Source organism: Orcinus orca, chromosome 4, assembly GCF_937001465.1.
Source record: "Orcinus orca chromosome 4, mOrcOrc1.1, whole genome shotgun sequence".
In the NCBI taxonomy this organism is placed as follows: domain Eukaryota; kingdom Metazoa; phylum Chordata; class Mammalia; order Artiodactyla; family Delphinidae; genus Orcinus; species Orcinus orca.
Window position 1 is genome coordinate 133,132,777 of NC_064562.1, and position 22,484 is coordinate 133,155,260.

Here is a 22,484-nt window from a genome sequence, read left to right on the forward strand (position 1 = left end):
GCTTGTAAAAAGTTATTTTCTTTTAATAATTTGATAGCCAGGAACTTCCACAAGTCTCTTTTTAGATAGGTACTTTCAGCTGATTCTTTTAGGTTTTTTCATTCAACAATCATATCATTTTTTAAGTTATTTTGCCTTTGCGTTTTCCATGCCTCACCTTATTTCATCCTTTCCTGTCCTCTGATTGCTTTGGTAAGAATTTACTTTGGGCAAGAGTTGTTTTGTTTTGTTTTGTTAGTGACTTTAAAAATATAACTTTCTCAACTACTTCCATGAAAAAAAAAATTAACATCTTTATTGGAGTACAACTGCTTTACAATGTTGTGTTAGTTTCTGCTGTATAACAAAGTGAATCAGCTATATGTATACATATATCCCCATATCCCCTCTCTCTTGCGTCTCCCTCCCACTCTCCCTATCCCACCCCTCTAGGTGGTCACAAAGCACCGAGCTGACCTCCCTGTGCTATGCGGCTGCTTCCTACTAGCTATCTATTTTATATTTGGTAGTGTATATGTCAATGCTACTCTCTCACTTCGTCCCAGCTTACACTCCCCCGCTCCCCATGTCCTCAAGTCCATTCTCTACGTCTGCATCTTTATTCCTGTCCTGCCCCTAAGTTCGTCAGAACCATTTTTTTTTTAGATTCCATATATATGTGTTAGCATACGGTATTCGTTTTTCTCTTTCTGACTTACTTCACTCTGTATGACAGATTCTAGGTCCATCCACCTCACTTCGTTTCTTTTTATGGCTGAGTAATATTCCATTGTATATATGTGCCACATCTTCTTTATCCATTCATCTGCTGATGGATACTTAGGTTGCTTCCATGACCTGGCTATTGTAACTATTGCTGCAATGAACATTGGGGTGCATGTGTCTTTTTGAATTATGGTTTTCTCTGGGTATGTGCCCAGGAGTGGGATTGCTGGGTCATACGGTAGTTCTATTTTTCGGTTTTTAAGGAACCTCCATACCGTTCTCCATAGTGGCTGTATCGATTTACATTCCCACCAACAGTGCAAGAGGGTTCCCTTTTCCCCACACCCTCTTCTATGAAAAATTTTAAACTCTCCTTCTGTTAGTACTGGTTATTACCAATTTTTATAGAATTTCTCCATTCCATCAAAACATATTATTTTTTTGGTACATTGTATTATCTAACATCTTTTAAATTTAAAGTTTCTTCTGTATCTGTAATTACATTTCCTTTCTCATTCCTATTTGTGTTTCTTTTATTTCCCTCATTATCTGTGTTTATTATTATTGTGTTTGCCCATTATCTCGTTTTACTATCCCCTCTCATTTCATAAATTTATCTTTTCAATTTCTTTGCTCACTTTCTTCCTATTTATTTGTTTACTTTGGGGGCAGCATAGAGGGTGAGAAAGAGAAAGGTGCTGTCTTTCTAATTTCTTCAGTTGAACACTTAGTTCAAATAACTTCATTATGTCCTAATTAATAATGGCAAAATATTTAAAGCTATATAACTCCTATATATATAGCTTTGACCTTGTACCTTGAGTTTTTATGTTAAATTGATACAACCACTAATTTTCTAAAATGCTATACTTTCATTTTGACTTTTGATTTCTTCTTTGTCATTTGGAAGAATGTTTTTCAGTTTCTAAGTGAGCTTTTTCCCTCCAGTTTATCCTTTTATTACCCATTTCTAGTTTTAATGCACTGTGATCCATGACAGTGGTTGTCAATTCTACTTTTCAGAAATGACTAAGTTTGTGTTGCATGTGTGTGTATCACTAATATTTGTAAATTTCTGATGAATATTTGATAGGAATTTGTGTTTTTAAACTATGAAATATAAAAGTAAATATTTATATGCCAATTAAATCCATTTCATTTTCTGTATTAATCAATTCTAATGTTTCCTTATATTTTCCTGTACTTTAACATTCTGTGAAAAGGGTACTAAAGACTCTCACTATGATCACCATTTTGTCCATTTCTCCTTGTATTTTTAATAGCTTTGGTTTTTGTATGTCAGTGATGTTATTTACTTTATAGAAGCATTTATGACAATTACACTTTCCTCTGTGAATTTAACTTAATCAATGCAAAGTGATTCTGTATATTATATGTTTTTACCTTAAAATTTACGTTGTCTGATATTGATATCTCTACTCAAATTTTTCCCATTCTGTGTAAAATGTATTCTTACAAATAGTATATTCTTCCTATCTTCTAGAAATTCCTCAATGTTTCTGGTCCAATAAAGGTAAGCGTCTCTGTTTTCCAGGGCTACTATGAGGTTTCTCTTATTTTTCTATTTCTTCAATCAATTCTTGAAACTATAATCCTTATATTTATTTTTATTTTAAAGATTTTCACTTTTATAATTTCAAGCTATAATCTCCTAGTTTTATTTTTTTGTCATTTTCTTCCCATTATTACTGCCCCTACAGCCTTATTTCCTGGCACTTCTTATCACTGATCATAATTAACAATTCTTTAATTGGGAAAAACTGTATACTTTAAGCAATATAAGCAGTATGTACCATGGACGACACTGCACAGTGTAATATTTGCATTAGGAAAATCCTAGCAAATATTTTTAAAAACAAATGAATAGTGATATTGCCAAATGATATAATTTAATATGAAAAATAAAATTAAGAAGTCAAATTTAAACTTACATAATTTTACAATATTACTTATGCCTTGGGATCATATTGCAACACATAGATGAGCAGAGCATTAGGACGGAAATCAGTTTAGAAAATATATTCAGTAAGAAATACATATTCCCCTCTCATACTTCACTGTCAAACAACGTGTGGTATAACACTATGATTTTTATTACTTTTTCACTAAAAAAAAAAAAAGATGAAAATGTAAGCTATTTAAAGTGGAGATGTTCTCAACAATATTTTTTGGATGGGAATGGAACTAATTTCTTCAAAATATGCCCTGAAATTGACATGGAAAATTTAGTCTAATAAATAGGGGATATAATTGGTTAAAATAAGTGAATTTGAATGAGGAAGTATTTTCTTAATAGTGTTGAAAACAAAGTGGTGGAAACACTCTGTGTTAGCCAGAGCACTGAGAAAACATTTGATATGAAAAAATACCTCAGGGAATACATTTGGTGATACAACAGGCCCCATACTGGTCTAATGTCTATAATTTCATCTAATTGTCAGTAATGGGAAAAAAAAGGAAGGGAAAGAAGATTACCAAAAACACATGGGCCCGTCTGTCTTTCTGCATGGAAACTCTGTGGGGATTCTGTATTAGAATTACATACTAGCAGAATCTGGTCTGTGTGACATGTAAGAAAAATGATCTATGGCCATGATACTTTCCATGCTGCATCTGTGAGTACAAAGTATAGTTGAGAATTCAAATTCTCTGTTTTGTCACACTTATAAAGACAGCAGGGAACACTGGAAATATTCCCTCTTGAAATTAACCTGAAAATGCCCCCCCAGAAACCCCACCAGGGAAATCATTTTTTCTTTCTTTCTTTCTTTTTATTGGCAGGGAATTTTTCCTTTCCAAAGACAACATTTACTTACTTTTGACTCTGTTATCAAGCAGGGTGACACAAAATGTATGCCAAGAGAAGTCTGATTATTTCAACTGGTATTTCTTTCTTTGTTCACTTGTCTGAAACAGTGACAGGAACACAGAATGTGGATTCTGAAGGGATCTGAAAGGTTAGTTAGTTGAATAATGTGGCCATAACCTTTTTTTTTAAAAATAAATTTATTTATTTATTTATGGCTGCATTGGCTCTTGCTGCGCACGGGCTTTCTCTAACTGCGGCAAGCGGGGGCTACTCTCCCTTGAGGTACGCGGGCTTCTCACTGTGGTGGTTTCTCGTGTTGTGGAGCATGGGCCCTAGGCATGTGGGCTTCAGTAGTTGTGGCACAGGGGCTCAGTAGTTGTGGCGCGCGGGGTCTAGAGCGCAGGCTCAGTAGTTGTGACGCACAGGCTCAGTAGCTCTGCAGCATGTGGGATCTTCCCGGACCAGGGCTCGAAGCCCATAACCTTTTTTTTTTTTTTTTGTGGTACGCGGGCCTCTCACTGTTGTGGCCTCTCCCGTTGCGGAGCACAGGCTCCGGACGCGCAGGCCCAGCGGCCATGGCTCACGGGCCCAGCCGCTCCGCGGCACGTGGGATCCCCCCGGACCGAGGCATGAACCCGTGTCCCCTGCATCGGCAGGCGGACTCTCAACCACTGCGCCACCAGGGAAGCACCCATAACCTTTTAAATGCTTAAAGGGAGAGTGGAGCCAGCCGGATGTTGTGAGCCCTATTCCCATCCAGGGACCTTTGCACTTCCCCCAAATCCTCTTACTTATCACATGTGTAAAGTGATGAAAAAGCCTAATGTATAACTTCCTTCGGCCACTCCCCATTCCCAGTTATTCCAAAGAGATGCTGCTGAGAAAAAGCGATGATGTGCCTTGATGTGGCAAGTTGCCACTCTGTCCTCCTTCTTATCAGAACTTATTAGTAAATGATGCATTGCTTCTGGAATCCATTTCACATTTTCAAAGGTCAAAGGCATCTTGTGGTAAGCTCTATACTTATATGAAAAAGCATTTTAAAGAAGTATAACGTGGGAGATTGGGATTGACATAAATACACTAATGTGTATAAAATAGATAACTAGTAAGAACCTGCTGTAAAAAAAATAAAATGAAATTCAAAAAAAATTTTAAAAAAAGGAAGCATAACATTTATAATGTAGTTTTCACCTAACTCCTAGAATATAAAATTTTATATCCTAAACATTTATGTAGTTTCATATTGTAGGGCACCCTTGTCAGTTTTCTTCTGTTGTTTATATTAGAGATCTGATCGGTGATAATCTTGAAAAGAGAGCTGACATATGGATTCACTAGGCTCTACTTTTTTCTCTGAGAGCTGAGAAGCGTGCAGGTGATGAACAGCCTTCAGGGAATCGCCAGGCTGGTTTCCAAGAGGCTTTATGAGGCAATGCACTGGAGTCAGCAAGCCCAGCCCTGTAGGGTTACAAACTAGTTTACCATGCTGAGGACAGATCCCACTCTCTGGGGTAGAGAACAGTACCTAAGTTCACAAGACTGATTTATAAAACCAGAATAGTATCAATGTCCAACAAGAAATAGATCTGTCCCAGGAACCCGAGTACGCGCACCTGCAACTCAGCCCATTGCCTCAAGCCCAGTTCACCGATTTACAATGAGAAACAACTGGCAAAGCGAGCAGTGTATTCGAGAGGATATGAAGAATGCATTCTCTTCCTATGAGTTAACGTATCTTGGAAAGAAAATAATCAGAACAAGGGAAGTCAGACTGGTGGGTTGTTTAATGGCATAAGCCCATGTATCCATCTCACAGTGAGGACGCATGCCAGCAGACGGACTGGAATCACCGAGCAGTACCAGCTACAACCTGCTGCATCCATCGCCACGCAAGTGCTGGCCTTGCCAAGAGGTCAGCATACCCTATACACTGCTACAACCTTCTTCATCCATCTCCATGTGAGAGGCAAAGGTTCCCTGACTACTGCACACAACTGGAGAGGCACTTTCAATATTTGTCCTTTTTTCCTCCCATTTTCATGAACGATTCCCCCCCACCCCCACACCTTTCTGACCAACACTCTTCTTTAATAAAATTACAGTCAAATCTTACAACCTGGAAACTCATCAGAATTTTTAAGGTAAATTTATATAGCTAAGCCTTGCTCCGTTAGGGTTTTTATTTAAAAGTTTAGCCTCTGTTCCAAGTTCTTGGGAGAATATTTAACAGTTCAGACTGTTTTCACAGTGTCAATCATGCACGATTGGCATATAAAACCTCACATTTTCTGTTCTACGTTTAATATAACCTGCAATGCCAAGAAATAAATATGTCGATAACAGGAAACATCATCTCATTTTTCTGAGAATGCCTCCTTCCACCATTCCCGCAGTAGACGTATTTTACTAAACTTCATGTAAGAATGTAAACTCCCTGAGGCAGGGGTTTTTGCTTGTTCACTGACTTATCCCAAGTGCCTAAAGCAGCGGAGTGTTCAATGAATACAACCTACAATCTAAACCATGTATTCAAAAAAGAAAAACCAGAAACCAAGAAGTAAGGCCCTAAAACAATATACATCATCGACTTGATCTCCCTGTTTGCTAACTTTCAACATGTCATTCTTAAACCAAACTTCTATTGAAACAGGATTACAATTACCAAAATACATCATAGTTAATAAGATATTTAAGAAATGTTTGTTGACATTTATCAATATAAAATTATCTCAAAATTCTTTTATCATTCCAATTTTTATCTTTTTTCAAACATTTTAGTCTTTAAATTTACACTTGAAAGACGTTTCTGAGAATACATGTTTTTCTTTAATAAGTGCAGAGTAGAGGTCAACAAAAAGGCTTTACCTATCACTTTATTCTTCTTTCCATTTTTTATAGGCGTACAAAGCAAACTTCTAATGCACTGCTGTTTTACATTTCCTGTGTTTTCATTCTAAACAAAAACAAAAACAAGACAGCTAAATATTATGAGAAGACTGTTTGTCCATTAGATGCTATAGAAACTATATTGGACCTCGGAAGCCACTAATATATTCATCTTTTATTAGCTGGAGATAACATCAGAGTGCAGAAAATGTACAAATTATAATGAAGTTCACATAAATGTACTATAAAGCAATTAGTCTTTACATTATTAAAAATACTAAATATCCTATTTTCTTTAAAATTTTTTTCATATTTTCCATTTTATTTACCTGTATTTCTTTTATTTTCCATTTTAAACTCTCCAAGCAGCTTACAGTAATAGTAAGCAAAGTATTTATTCAGTTTCTACTATCCCTGTGTAGTGGATGTCTGAAATAACTTAACAAGAGGGGCAGAAGTCAAAAGCATTACACCACCTAGGATTCTACATGTTACAAATTTGTCCTTGTTTAGTTTTCCCACTGTTATCTATTGCCCATATCGCTAACGTTCTGAAAAGGTCTCCTAGGTAGGCAAATAACAAAGTCAAGGCAGCTGCCTCAAACTGCAATGCTTTTCTGAAGTTAGATGAGAAAAAATACTAGAATTCAAAGTTTTCAGTGTCTGAGAAACTGACCCTTGTAGCTTTGCTCTCGAGGAAAACAGATATTCAGTTTTCCACAGAGCTGTTCACTGCGGTAGATTACCAACTATAGGCATTTAAGCCATATGAAACTTAATTGTTGAGGGTAAACTCAGGAACTCCAGCCATACTATCTAAAGAATGTCATTAAGTAGGTAATAGTTAAATTACCTCAAAATTAGTTTATGATAGTTCATTAATACATGTTTAAAAAACTAATAAAAGTACAGAGAAAAATACTCAAGTACAGATGATAACCTCTCAACAGATGTTATAAGCTGTTTTATTCTCCTTCCTCAGATCACGGAAAGCACAGATCACTCCCAAAGAGCCAATTCTAGGGCCAGTCCTTCAGTTACGAGTAACTAGTTTGGGACTTCCCTGGTGGCGCAGTGGTTAAGAGTCCACCTGCCAATACAGGGGACACGGGTTCGAGCCCTGGCCCGGGAGGATCCCACATGCCTCGGAGCAACTAAGCCCGTGAGCCACAACTACTGAGCCTGTGCTCTAGAGCCTGTGAGCCACAACTACTGAGCCCACGTGCCGCAACTACTGAAGCCCGCGTGCCTAGAGCCCGTGCTCTGCAACAAGAAAAGCCACAACAATGAGAAGCCCGCACACCGCAACGAGGAATAGCCCCCGCTCACTGCAACTAGAGAAAGCTCACACAAAGCAATGAAGACCCAACGCAGCCAAAAATCAATAAATAAATAAATTAAAGAAAAAAAAAAGAGTAACTAGTTTAAGTGCAGATCTGATAGGAAAACAACCTTCAAGCTCCAAGTCTAAAATTGGGTTACTTACTGTCCAGGGAAATCTTTTATCTTTACTGACATCTGGGATATTAAGTGGTTCCATAGTATTTTTGACATACTGAGCATACATGTAATTGATTCTGTTCGCATCACGTTCCCTGTGGAGATAACAGAGATGAGTTCTTTCTGTGCAGTGAAAAAACGCAGGCAAAACAGAGTCAAATAGATGATTATAAGAGAAACATACCAGTCTTAAATTATAGAGCAAAGCGTGTATCTTAGTTGGAAAATGCAGCTTTAAACATATTTGATGATTTACAACTTTGGTAGTTACTATAACTGAAATGCTTTGAAAAAACAAAGACCCACAATTTTTCAGCTATCTAAAACAAGTTTAAAACGTCATTAAGTAATCTTATTACCACTGTTAATGGGCATGTTGGTTTTTGTGCTGTTTAAAATCCATATGAATTTTCCCTATGTCTTATTTTCTCATCAGATTATAGAATGACTAAAGTCTAGTGTCTGTTTTTACTTCCTCAGTTATTTATTTAGTCTATCCATTCCAATAAAACAATTTTTTACACATTTCAGACCAAGGGAAAAATCGAGCAGGCCTAGAAGAATTTTATTAAGCTCTTCTCTCTTCTTTTTTCTGCTTTAAATTGAAAAAAAATTTTTTGAACTTACAACATTTTCCCAGTTTCTTGCTTAACAGGTTGATCACAAAAGGTTAACCTGATGTCACAGGGTTCATAAGTGCAGTGCCAGTAATGGAGTTGGGAAAACAGAACAGAACGCATCTTTTCATCCGGAAACTTCCTATGTTCCTTGGTGATGGGGATGAATTCCACAAAGAGGGTCAAGTTATAGAAATTTACTCCAGCCATAAGTATGTGCCTGTATTAACTGTAAGATCACTAACTGAAGAAAATAGGAAAGTCTAATAGTGGGAGACATTTCAAAATAAAATATGTGCCTCAGGAAAAATGTCCACTTGGTCTGAGTTCTCCAAGTGCTGATCTTTTCCTGTCTTCCATCCTTCCCGCTCAGCCTGCCAAACTGCTTCTAGGACAGTGGTTTCAGATGACGTTCTCAATCACTGTGATTCCACAAAGATTCCTGAAGTCGTGGCCTCATTCCTGGCCAAGATAATTGAGTCTTTCCTTTCTTTGCTGTACATTTTAGGTTAATAGTAATTTGGTCAAATCAGGTACTGACCGTATGTCCAGTATTATATACAAGTGATAAAGAATGAAAGGGAAATGACAATAGTAACACAGGAATACATCAACTTCAGACTGAACATTTTCTGAGCCTAGATTGATAATGTGGGAAGGCATGCAAAATGTCAGACACATCAGACCTAGGACATTCCTGGGTTTCTATTTCATACATATTATTTGGGTAGAATCCCAAGAAAAGGTTATAAGTGTAGGATGTAGGTTAACAAAACTATTTTAAAACCACAAATATTTCATGGACAGCAAAAGTCTCACGAAAAGAAAACAAGAAACTGCAGTAAAGATAAGAAAAATGAAAAGGTAGTTACAGAGAGAAAGAAATACACTGGAGGGGAGGGGATATCTTTGTCCAAACCTCTTTTAAAATGATGATGATGATGATGACTTTTATTGTTCTTATCATCATCGTTATGTCAACAGTGGGAGACAGATGAAACCCAAATAGTTAAGCAACTTGCCAGAGATCATAAATTCACATGTATAGGCATTGATACAGAGAAGCAGGAGTATTAAAATTACTTTTAAGTCAATAGAAACCTAACTCTTTTTTCAATTCCCTGAAAATTTTAAGTTTTCCTGATGGTTATTTTAGTGAAAAATTAGTATTAGATTTACTAAGGTTATGTGATAGCATCTTATTTCTTTCTCTGTAAAAAGTGCTAATAAATTCTTACTTCCTCCCCTCAATAACAAAAGACTGAGCACTTCGTCCATGAGAGTCACCCTTAGCATCATGGGGAGACAAACTTCTAGAGGTCAGTAGCTGTCATAAGGCGCTTGTAATCTCGTAGAGGACTGTGAGAGAATGAATAATAATACAATGTCTAGTTGCATGTCCTCTTTGAGCAGAGTCTAGAGCAGAAGCCCCCAGCTGTCCCTCAGTAACTCTTCTCCCTTTCTTTTTATCTAGACACATGGCCGCTGAGGATAAAGACTACATTTATCAGCCACCCTAGTGGCTTGGGATCATCATGTGACTAAGTTCTAGGCAACAGAATGTAAGTTCTAGGCAACAGGAAATGTGACTGCTTCTAGAAAGCTTACCTAAAAGGCAGCTGATGTATGCTCTCTGCGCCTTCTTTCCCTGCCCCCCATCCTACCATTTGAAACGTGGATATGAAGGCTGGAGCTGCATCCTGGACGCTGAAGGGAAGGGCCACTCCCTAGAGATGCAGAGTAGAAAGCCTGCAGGTACCTGGGTCCCTGAGGCCTTTGTAGAACAGAGCAGCAACACAGAGCCTGAACTGCCTGCCTCTGGGTCTTTACAGGAGAGAGTAATAATATTGCATTCTTATTTAAGCTATTTTTACTTGGGGTTTTTATGATTCACACTCAAACCTAATCCTGACTAATACAATTGGTAACAATGAAAGCGCCACATGTGGAGAAGATGGACAGATAACCCCTTGGTGGAGTGGGCTGGAGAAGACGGGCTATTAGGGAAATGCGCAAAAGGCTGGTAAGATTTAAGGATGCATAGAAAGACATCAAGAATGAAAAGGAGGGTGAAAAACAGTATAAAAACATTGCTGAAATGGAAGAGTTCTAGGTATATTTGGGAAACATTAAACAGCTACAGATTGTTAGGAATAAAGTGATGGTTTCAGGCTGAAGATGTTAGGACAGGTAGTGGATGATTTTGAAAGTGCAATGCAAAGGGACAAGATCTTTCTTTAAATAACAGGAATATTCTGGTAGCCTTGCAAATGTGCCTCTCAGACCTACAACTGCAGGAGACCTAAATGACCAGTGTCTCTAGTCACTGTGCTCTGAAACCCAGGACTGTGTCTGTACTGCAGACACTCTTCCCAGGGCAGCTCCTGGAAAAAGATGGAGCACACACAGCAGGGGCACTAAAGTAGCCCAGGCTTGGGAGACCCAGGATGCTTCTGACAGGAGGCTTTGGCTACAGAACTCCCCAGCAGCCTGGCCAAACTTTCCTTAGAACTGCTCGGCTGCCTAAGACACTTCCACACAATGCTCTTTCCTTCTTTACCCTCTCTTTCACTCTGGGTCAGACTTGTGTGGGGAGCCCACGGCTCTCTCATCCCCTCCCAGCTCCCTCCCCCTTTACTCTCACATGGGGTTCCCCTAATAAATGTCTTACACATTTAATCTAGTCTTGGCATCTGCTTCTTGGAAGGCCTGGGCTAACGCAGACCTCTAAGGTTTTTTGCACAGTGGATATCGAGGGAGGTGTACGTGAGTACATCCTTGGGAAGACAGTCAGGGACATGAAGCTTGGAAACGCTGAGAAACTTCTGTGCTTTTAGATGTAAATGGGAATCACTTCAGGTTATGTGAACCAAAGACAGAAAAAACACATCAAAGAGACACAGAAATACTAACACTTACTGACTACTTACTATGTGCTGGAAATTTTCTGAAGCATTTTATGGCGCATTAACTCATTTGGTCCTTTCTACAATCCTGCCATCAGTATCTCCATTTTACAGATGAAGAAACTGAGGCTTTGAGAGGTTAAATAATTCACACAAAGCGCTACAGCTAGTAAGTGGTGGAACTTAAGTTTAAATACAATCAGTCTGATTTCAGAGTCTATACTCTTACACTCTGTATCTACCATTTTTTAAAGTAGTAAAAACCTTTCTACTATTTTAAAAATAGTAGGTGTTACTGTATTTAACTATAATTGTTTTCCAATATAGTTATAACTAATAAGTATTAACTAGTATATGTATTCCAAGAAAGTGAGCTTAAAGGAGTAATTCTATGTATTTGTCATTGTATGACAAAATGTGCATTTAAAATTAACATGAAGTTAACTGATATGGAATTATAGCACTAAAATACCTATTTCTTAAAATTAAGAGCTAACATAAACTGTACCCCATCACACTCACTTTTTCCTTTGAATCGAAGCATAGAAACTCTAAAATCTCCCACCATCTAGAAATGAGCTTCCCTTCTGAATTCTTGGGTGACCCAAACTCCAACAGTTTACTGTGCTTTATCCCAGTGATGATATGATTCTAACAATTATGTGTAATGTTCACCCTGAATATTTTTTATTTTTACACTTAACATTTCAAAACTGTCTTCAACAAATTATTTTAATTTATAAAAGGTAATTAGTGGGTTGGTTGGAAAAATACCAAACAGATACATAACTGCCTAAAAAGGATGATTTGCTTACTGCTAACATCATCCAATTGCCTAGCACTTCATCTCATGGAAGAGTGTTTGGATTGACAAAGTGGTTAATAATGAGAATTGGAGAGGCCTAAATTCTATCAATAAGCAATTTTAGAAACATAATACAGAATCTGCTGGTCAAGTGTCAATACCAGTTAGTCCTTCAAAAAGCTGAAGTTACTAAACACCATTTTAATTCGGAGTTTTCACAAAATTAAGCCTGAAATCTAATTTTATTAAAATAAAACCATATTTACATCACTAAGAGGACTTTTATTGCATCATTATAAGAAAGGCTAACTATTAGCTAATGTAAGGCACTGGTGTTGAATAATTTTCGTTACTGTAAAATCAGTTAATGAATCAGTTTAAATGATCCATGTAAATTAGTCTCTTTTAAGGTAACCACACTGACCTATTTATCCTTTATAAAACAATCTTTATACTAAGACTGTCTTGGTATAATTTTTAAAAGTGGAAAGATATCTTCCATTTTTCCTACAGAGAGGGAACGTGATATTCATCAGAAACAAAGTAAAAGTGCTAACAAAAGATCAAGATGAAATAAATAAATAAATAAATAAATAAATAAATAAATACTAAGACTTAAATATATATATAGTAGGACCTCAGTTTTTTTTTAATGCATATTGACCAGTAGAGGTCACTATCATACCAAGTCACGAGCTTGTTCAGCTATCAGAGAAATAAGAGGACTTGTCTGACTTCACAACAAAAATCAAATGTGAATAAAATAAAATAAAATTACACAGGCATATGCTGCTACACAAATATTCAAAGGTAAATGTAGATAATTCATCATTTTATATAAATATTTTTCTTTTTGGCCATGCTGCACGGCTTGCAGGATCTTAGCTCCCTGACCAGGGATCAAACCCAGGCCCCAACAGTGAAAGTGCTGAGTCCTAACCACTGGACCGCCGGGGAATTCCCATCATTTTATACATTTAATATGCATTATCATACTGATTTTCCTACTGTCCTCTGGATATATGTAAATTCATAAATATACATGTATATATTTCTTTTTTTATTTGTCTATATAGCAATTTATTATTTATGCAAGCCAAATAGTAAAATAATCATATATTTACAGGTTTAGAAGCTTTCTAAAATGTTCTTTATAAAAAGCAACAAAAATGTATGGTATCATAAAATCAAAATAGTATCTATTAATGCTCCTCTTAAGAATAAGACTTCATAACTGACCTAGGCAGTATAGCCCAATACCAGTATTTAAGAAAGATACATACATACTCTCCAGGACATGTACATATTATCACATATTCAAAAAGGATTCAACTTCAACTAAAACAATGTCAAATATGCCAGAAAATATACACACAGAAGCTTAGAAAAGAATAGATGTGGAGACGGGATATAAACTTCAGTTCACTACCAGCAATGCCAAGAGGGAAATAAAGATCAGCTATTCTGTTCTAACTTTGTGAACCAAAAACTCCAGCGTAGCAGAAAATCTCTGGGTACAGATACCATGGTTTATGGTACCCTGACTACCCATCCCACGCCCAAGTCACCAGTCAAGGCCTAAGTTAGGTGTACCTTCTGAGTCAAACCCATTCCTTACCTGCCCCCAAGTTACATTTGCTCCTTTGCTAATTCCTGAAATTCTTTTAATAGAAGAAAAGGTCTTTCATATTGTTAAAATAATCATATTGTTAAAATAACAGTCTTGAAATGAGTTTTGATTTAAATATAATCACTTAAACTAACAACTCTAAATCACTGTAGTCAACAGTTTCTCCATCTTGATGGGGAACACGGAAGAGGACAGGAAATGCGAGAAAAGATAAGAGAAGAAAGGAAAGGGTACAGAGGGCAGAAGACAGCTTCTGCAGACCTCACACTGATCCATGGGGTCAGTCTTAATTAGGAGGGTCGGAACAAAACCAGGCTGTGCACTTAAGTATTTTGTTCTTGCAGTTGCAAACTCAGGCACTTTATATGATCTACAGAGGTGATTTTCATTTTACTTTGTTTCCAAGTTTTTATCACAAACATTTTCTTCCAATTTTTTATGATGGACTTTTGAAATACATAAGAAAGTTGAAAGTAAAATGAATATCCTATTCCTAAATTCAACTATTTTTAATGTTTTGCCACATTAGCTATATCTGTATATGTATGTGCAAACATTTATTTGTTTAAATACATTAATTTAGATATATTTACTTATTTATTTTTGGCTGAACCGTATTTTATTTTATTTTTTGTTGGGAATTTTTAATTGAAGTATAGTTGATTTACAATGTCATGTTAGTTTGAGGTGTACAGCACAGTGATTCAGTTATACATATACATATATATGTATAACTGATTCTTTTCCCTTTTTCAGATTCTTTTCCCTTATAGTTTATGACAAAATATAGAGTATAGGCCCCTGTGTTATGCAGTAGATCCTTGCTGGTTATCTATTTTATATTTAGTAGCGTGTATATGTTAGCCTCGACCTTCTAATTTATCACCCCCACCCCCGCCCTGGCAGACCATTTTAAACTAAGGTGCAGACATCATAACACTTCATCCTTAAATACACCAGCCTGAATCTCCTAAAAATAAGAACATTTTCTCCTACTAACCACAATATCTTCCTAATTCCAAAGAAAAGGTACGAATAATTCCCCACCAACACCTAGTATCCAGTCCATATTCAGATTTCCAACTGGCTTAACAAATGTCTTTGATAGCTATTTGTTTTTAACCAGGATCTAATCAAGGTTCACATACTGCATTTGGCTGCTAGGTCTGGGAACAGTCCCTGCCTCCATTTTATTCAATGACATTGACTTTTTGAAGAGACCAGGCCAGTTATCCTATAGAATGTTCTATAGTTTAGATTTGCACAGAGGTTATTTTTAAAGTATCACCACCAAGGAGCTTGGTTACTGAGGACAGTACTAACTGTGGCGTCATTCACCTATATGAAATAATTCTCTGATAAGTCAACTGAAGAATAAAAAATCTGGAACTTTAATGTCAAATAGTAAAGCTAAAAGAATGTTCTATTTCCATGATCATATGAGGCTTTTCGGTTATAATATCAATAATTAGGAGTAATATAAATTGACACAAATTATTTTAGGGAGTGAAATAATTTGAAACAAATGAATAAGGAATAATGTGATAAAACCAGCATTATGCCCAAGAATTCCTGACGCTTTACCCTGGCAGACTTATATTCCTTAGACTATTTTATTGCTTAAGCAAAAACCACCACTGTTTTGCTAAGGGTGCAAAAGGAAATATGACAAGAACACTTGGTAATTTACTCTAAATCCTTTTTAAAATTCTTCAGAAAGCAAATATACAATTGGGCCAGTAACAAGTATAACCTTGATATGTTAATACTTTCTATTGTTCCTGCGTACCAGTTAACAACCACCAAAAAATGAATACTAATTTTAAAATTTAAAAAAAAAACATGAAAAAAAATGAACTACAATAGAGATCTGGTCTGATTCTAGCCATAGGGTACATGTATTGGTGTGACTGAGATCACAGGCTTCCTTCTGGTGTTAGTTAAATCCTATGGCTGATTCCAAAGCAGAACAGACTCATAGAAAAAAATGTGTTCAGAAGCCTGTCAAATTTCCAGTGAGGGTCTAATATGCAATGAAAAAATATAATTGAAATATAGCACTTGTGGGTCTTAAATGAGTCAGTTCACAAAACACACTGTACCCAGGCCTATACTAATTGTGACACCATTCACTCTATGAAAGAATTCTCCAACATGTCAAATGCAGTGGAAAAAACCCTGGACATATAACATCAAATAGTAAAGTATTTTCACAAATGAAATTATTTGTGGGAGGAAAAAAGCAGCTGTAGCTTCTATGCCTTAAATTAAATAGGTCGTGAAATAACTATGTAGCCAGAATTACATACTTGTGATAAAGACAGACAGATAATTAAGTTTTCTTACCTTGTTAAAGTATCTGACGATTTTTCTACTTCCTCACACTCCATGTGAAACACACTAGAAAAAGAATCCTGAAAACAGAGCAACGACACAGACTGAGAAATAAGTTTGAGAATGTAATGAAAACTATCTAAATACAGACATATGAGCCTGTGGAACTGACTGAAGACACCAATCCTCGCAATTTCTTTTCACTTTTTCAGACAAAACTGACCTAAGTGCTCACGACATCCTCAAATCTACCTATTCCTTAGAACATGCTGCTGTTGTTTCTGATACTGACTTGCAAAAATGCTTATTTGAGTTTTCGTTCTTCTGCCAGCTGTTAATAAATAATTAGCTTCAAATTTTCTCTATATTTATTCAAAATCCTCAAGTTTTAGCTTTTATGCATACATTGATTGCTATTGTTGGGTCTTTTGAAAAGACACTAATTCAGTAATATTTTATGAGATCATTAAATTATGAAGATTTTAACAACATAGAGAAGTATTTTTGAAGTTAAATTGAAGTTAAATTAAATTAAATTGAAGTTAAAATAAAAAGCAACATTCGAACCCATACTATATTTACAACTGAATAAAAAATTAGAAGGAAACACAAATAAAACAATGATATCAGTTTAATTTGGGGACAGAATAACTAAGTACATTTCTTTTCTTGTTCACATTTGGATTTTTGCTCATGTGTTGAAATATTTTTAATCAAAAAATAATTACAGTATAAATGAACATCAAGTCACTTAATTGCTACACCCACCAAATTAAGTCATTAAAAAGCGAGCAAAAATATTAATGGGCATACTGCTGAGCTATATTTTAAAGCAACACTGATACCAGTCAATTGCTGCCATGATAGGGGTTAACTGGATAAGCTGAATGTTAATTAAAGTGATATTTAAATTGTCTAAAAAAAAGGAGTGTCCTTATGTATAACTTTCAAAAATTAAATGCCAAAGAGCAGGTCACAGAGCAAAAATGATAAACTGACATACTGCATTAAAGAGTTCTGACCTGAACTGTAAAAGGATAGTTCCAATCTTGTAATTATCTCTATATTAAGGAGCTTATAACTGATTGAAAATATTAAATAATATCCATGAGAATACTATCTCATAGCATAGTGAATTCTTATTTGATTTCCTATTAATGAGAATCACACACACGATGATTCAGATAATGTTGCATCACACAGTACGGTCTTACTATCTAATAAAATAATTAAAAATATAAAATATAAGTTTTAAATATCTTTCATTATTCTACTTCCCAAAAAACCATCAATTCAGATATCATATGTGGACTGTAATTGACTTTATACACTTGAGAATTCCCATTCTTTTTCCTAACCCACCAATGAAGAGCCTGTTCTCAGGGTCTAAATGAAAAAGGAAGCAAACAACTACATCAAAAAGAAATATACCAAAAACAGTGGTTCATTGGTTGAGAAGGAAAAGAAACTGCATAAAAGAAAACAACCTTGGGCTAAAGGCCCTGATGCTAACAGCAAACTCAGTTGGCCTGTCTTGAAGTAACCAGCACTGTATGAGAACACTCCATCTTTCCACACACATCCTGTCTCTTTACATTACAAATCAATGGCTTGAAATCTACCAATCAGAACAGTTTAGTGGCTTTCCACGGTGGGTAAAGAATTTGGGACTGGGCTTCCCTGGTGGTGCAGTGGTTGAGGGTCCGCCTGCCGATGCAGGGGACGCGGGTTCGTGCCCCGGTCTGGGAGGATCCCATGTGCCGCGGAGCGGCTGGGCCCGTGGGCCATGGCCGCTGGGCCTGCGCGTCTGGAGCCTGTGCTCCGCAACGGGAGAGGCCACAACAGTGAGAGGCCCGCGTACCGCAAAAAAAAAAAAAAAAAAAAAGAATTTGGGACTAATAGGTACCTTTAGCAGCACTGCCTCCATTGGGCCATGCCTTTTGGTTTCTACATAATCGCTGGTAAAAAGAAATTTTTATAGCCAACCCATTCAGAAGGTGGTCTACCTGTTCATAGCAATAGAGCACAACTATTCTCAACCAAAAAAGGTCTGCACACTGTAGTGACAATGTATTTCTCCATCAAGGTAGTGTAGCCATTGACAAAAGCAACACACTGACATTACCAATGGTAACTGTAATACTTAGTGGAGGGTCAACAAGGTGAAAGGGTGCATTGAAGGCATCCTCCAACCTCACCTCTACCCCTTTTCAACCAGAACAGCTCATACTTGGATTGGCTTTACATAAACAACCATATTCAGTTGGATTTGAGAGAGAGTTCTGAGGCCAACCTGAGGTTTAAAGCAGTGTTTTAAGGAATATAAATTTTTGTCTTTCTAAAAATAAAAAAGTCATACTCTGTACTCACGGAGCAATCTTCATCCACTATGAAAATGGTGCATTTCTGCACCTGCATGAAAGAGATAATAGTGGCAGCTATTTTCTTTAGAATTACTTCTAATGATTGTTGTTCTTCAAAAATTAGGCTAGCAAGGTCAAGCAGCACCTAGACAAAAAAATTAAGAGCTTACTATTAGTAATTGTTTGTAATTATTAAAGCAATACAATGATTTATATGGGTTGTAATCTAACAAGTTACAACCAAGTTCCCATTCAAGTGTTAAATACATAAGTCTCTGCTTACTAACAAAATTTCCCTGTTGATTGTTAGTAGAATTAGTACACTGGTTACGATCACAGACTCTGAAGCCAAAGCCAACCGTTTTTAATCCCAGCTTCCCCTCCTGCTAGCTTTGTGATCTAGGGCAAGTTTCTTGAAAATGGGGATAATAATAGTACCAAAATCATGGAGCTGTTGTGAGGACTAAATAAGTTAATATTTATAAAGCATTTTGAACAGTGTCTGATACATAAAATATACTGTTGTTTTTGGTGATCCAAACTTCTGAGATCAACATTTATCAACATTTTCACAGAGCACAGCAAATATTGTCCAAAATAAAGTTTTAAGAGTTCCTTTTGTGTTCTTCCTGATAATTTCTCTTTTCTTTACTTACACAGGATTTCATCTAGTCTCACAAAGTATTTGTGCAAGGAGTGGGGGAGAAAGGGTATTATAGAAAATTTATTGGAGGTGATACTATCCTTGCTGAGGCCTGAAAGATGAGCAGGAATTGTTCAGGTTAAGTGGGGAAGGAAAATATCTCAATCAAAAAGAACTGAATTGAGAGAAAGTAGCATATTGCAAGTTTTGATCAAATTTTATGAGAATATAGAGTGTAAAGAGGAGAACTAGGGAGATGAAATTGCAGAGGTAAGTGAAGAAAGAACCTCAAAAGTCCTATCTTCTTTTCAAGCAGTTTGGACTGTGATGGATTGCAGGAGAGAAGTGACAAGAATCACAAGTATGTTTGTAAAAATGAGGACTGGATTAATGGGTGGCAAAAATGGAGCAGGGAGACGTCAGGAATATGCTGAAGTTGAAGTCCACGGAAGGTCCACAATCTAACATAAGTTCTAAACAGAGAAATTAAAGGGTGGGGGAGATGAATTATCAAAGAGATAATGAAGGGCTTCCCTGGTGGCACAGTGGTTGAGAGTCCGCCTGCCGATGCAGGGGACACGGGTTCGTGCCCCGGTCCGGGAAGATCCCACATGCCGCGGAGTGGCTGGGCCCGTGAGCCATGGGCCTGCACTCCGCAACGGGAGAGGCCACAACAGTGACAGGACTGCGTACCGCAAAAAAAAAAGAGATAATGAAAAAGAATTACATAAAACCCAAGGGCTTAAGTCTCCAGACTGAAAGGAATGACCAGGTACCAGCATGATGAATGAAAAAAAGAATCGTATGGTGAAATTCAGTTACAAAAGCAACAATAAATAAATAATCCAAAAAGCTTATAGAAAAAAAAAAAAAGCACCAAGAATCAGAACAATATGAATGCTAATAGAAGACAGTACTACCTTTAAATTCTGAGAAACTAATTTTTCAATGCAGAATTTTATACCCAGCCAAATTGGTAGGATGGTACAATAGATATTTTCATACATGCAAGGACTCAGAGAGCTTACCTCTCCAATACAGGTTCTCAAGTAGTTAACTGAGAATGTGCTACACTAGAACAAGGGAGTAAACTGAGAAAAAAAAAGTTCTGGGATCCAGTGGATAACCAGTGGAGTCTTTCTAAGAAAGCATTGAAGGAAAGTTCTATGATGACCCCTCTGCAGCAGGCATGGGGAAAAATAGTTTTGCTTGAAAGAAGAAAGAGAGAGAACCTCAATTTGAGGATTCTCCATGAAAAAGAACTCAAGAGAATGCCTAAATAATGGAGAGTTTGCAGGGGGAGGGGGACCAACAACATGAGGCTACACTAGAGCAAACAGTTCAAGGAAAAAAGAAGAGATTTCAGAAACAACAAGAAAAACTAAGTTATATAACAAAGGTAATAGGAACAACAACATTTACATAATTAGTAAGAACAACATTTACATCACAGTACTTATAAACACTTTATTTTAAACTGCAACTTTAGAATTAGCCTAGACAAAGCTTTAGAAAAGTCAAACATGGTTGAAGCACAATACCAGATCTTCCTCGATTTATGACGGGGTTACATCTTGATAAATCCATTGTTAAGTTGAAAATATTTAAATTTGAAAATCTGTTTAATACACCCAACCTACCGAACATCACAGCTTAGCCCAGCCTACCTTAAACATACTCAGAACACTTATATTAGCCTACAGTTGGGCAAAATCATCTAACACAAAGCCTAGTTTATAATAAAGTGTTGAATATCACATGTAATTTATTGAATACTGTACTGAAAGTGAAAACCAGAATGGTTGTGTGGGGACAGAATGGTTTTAAGTGTATTGGTTGTTTACCCTCGTGATGGCGTGGCTGCTGGGAGCTGTGGCTACTGCCACTGCCCAGCATCATGAGAGAGTGCCATGATATATGTCACTATCCCAGGAAAAGGTCAATATTAAAAATTCGAAGTATGGTTTCTACTGAATGTGTATAGCTTTCACACCATCGTAAAGTCGGAAAATTGTAAGTTTAACCAGTGTAAGTCGAGGACCATCTGTAAATATGTTACCAATGTGGGCAATATAAATGAAAAAGTCCAGATAGGAAAAGCAGAGGTAAGGAGTAGTAATTAGGAAGGAGAGATGAGGGATGCTAAGATCATCATTTTATAAAGCATGAAATAAGAGATGATGTCTAACAGTGTTCTACAGTGTTTCCTGAGCTTATTCCCATGCTTCTAGAAGTTCTCTACAATAATGTTCACATTTTGTATCTTTTAACATGAATAATAAAATACAGAAGCATATTCTGAAAAAAAAAAAAGAGATGATGTCTCTGATAGAATAAGAACTAAAACTCTTAATATTACACGCACAACTCATCCAATAACTTTAAACAGTGACATAAAAATACTGGTACCATAATGGCAAAGTAAAGGGTGGTGTAAGTTAAATAAATCTTCATCTGTTAACAGTGATAAAGCCACAGCTCATGGAAAATACAAAATGGAAAAAATAACTATTAGAAGAAACAGTTAAAATATTTAGAAATTGAATCTGCACGGTTTGGATTTCTAATGATATATATAAATATATATATATATAATATATAATATACATATTATATATATATATATATAAAACTTGGATAACAATTTAACCATTTTTTAAAAAAGAATTTCTACACTCTCTCTTTAGTAATTAGACTTGCCTGATTTCTCTTGTTCTCCAGCAGTGAAGTCTCATAGAGTTGAGCATTATGAAGAACAATTCCACAAAATGCCAAGTAAGCAGCAAAGTCCTAGAAAACAGGCAAGACAACAGCCAAATAAGAACTGTCAATAACCTGTCTTGTTATATTGCTTGAAACACAAACAACATTCAAAAATATTTACACTTCAAATAACTATTTGGAAACCAACAGCGTAGATGTTTATTCTGCATAAAATTAGGAACTGGTGCAAAGCAACTGTTAGCTAAATGGTACAACCAGTAGATGACAACTGTTAACACAGTCTCCTAAAGTCATACAGTAGTTGGAAATTAGCAAAGAGAAAGAGAGGAGACACAGATCTCTGTACACCATGTGAAACTGAAATTCACTCTATGCAAAATTTGGTGTAGTCTCTAAATGATATTAAGACTTGGGTTTCAGCTAAGACCATAAAAATAGCCTGTAACTTATTACTGGGGCAAACTGAAAGCTCACAATCTTGTTAGGAGAATATTGGCAATAATATAGCCAATATTAGTCCCATACTAAATTGCAAATT

General features: G+C 36.4%; 1 protein-coding gene and 1 long non-coding RNA gene across 12 annotated transcripts in view; one reads left to right on the forward strand and one right to left on the reverse strand.

Annotated features, from left to right (window-relative positions):
• LOC117199543 (uncharacterized) overlaps window positions 1-22,484 on the forward strand; it is a 167,427-nt gene that overhangs the window by 125,004 nt on the left and 19,939 nt on the right. For 5 of the 10 annotated variants that reach the window (XR_007476885.1, XR_007476893.1, XR_007476880.1 and 2 more), the window contains one exon: window positions 7,407-11,224. The exons of 2 other annotated variants lie outside the window; for them this stretch is intronic. This is a non-coding gene — a long non-coding RNA (uncharacterized LOC117199543). Of the gene's footprint in view, window positions 1-7,406; window positions 11,225-22,484 lie in introns of those variants that run through there. 3 more of the 10 variants (XR_007476882.1, XR_007476883.1, XR_007476886.1) reach the window with 3 other exon arrangements.
• The window catches only part of PDE5A (phosphodiesterase 5A), a 136,796-nt gene that overhangs the window by 54,237 nt on the left and 60,075 nt on the right, over window positions 1-22,484 (reverse strand). For both annotated transcript variants that reach the window (XM_004265087.3, XM_004265088.3), the window contains exons 5-9: window positions 21,923-22,012; window positions 18,587-18,724; window positions 16,229-16,296; window positions 7,911-8,019; window positions 6,404-6,491 (exon numbers count right to left, since the gene is read on the reverse strand). In XM_004265087.3, the coding sequence (XP_004265135.1) occupies window positions 6,404-6,491; window positions 7,911-8,019; window positions 16,229-16,296; window positions 18,587-18,724; window positions 21,923-22,012 (493 nt within the window). The remainder of the gene's footprint in view (window positions 1-6,403; window positions 6,492-7,910; window positions 8,020-16,228; window positions 16,297-18,586; window positions 18,725-21,922; window positions 22,013-22,484) is intronic.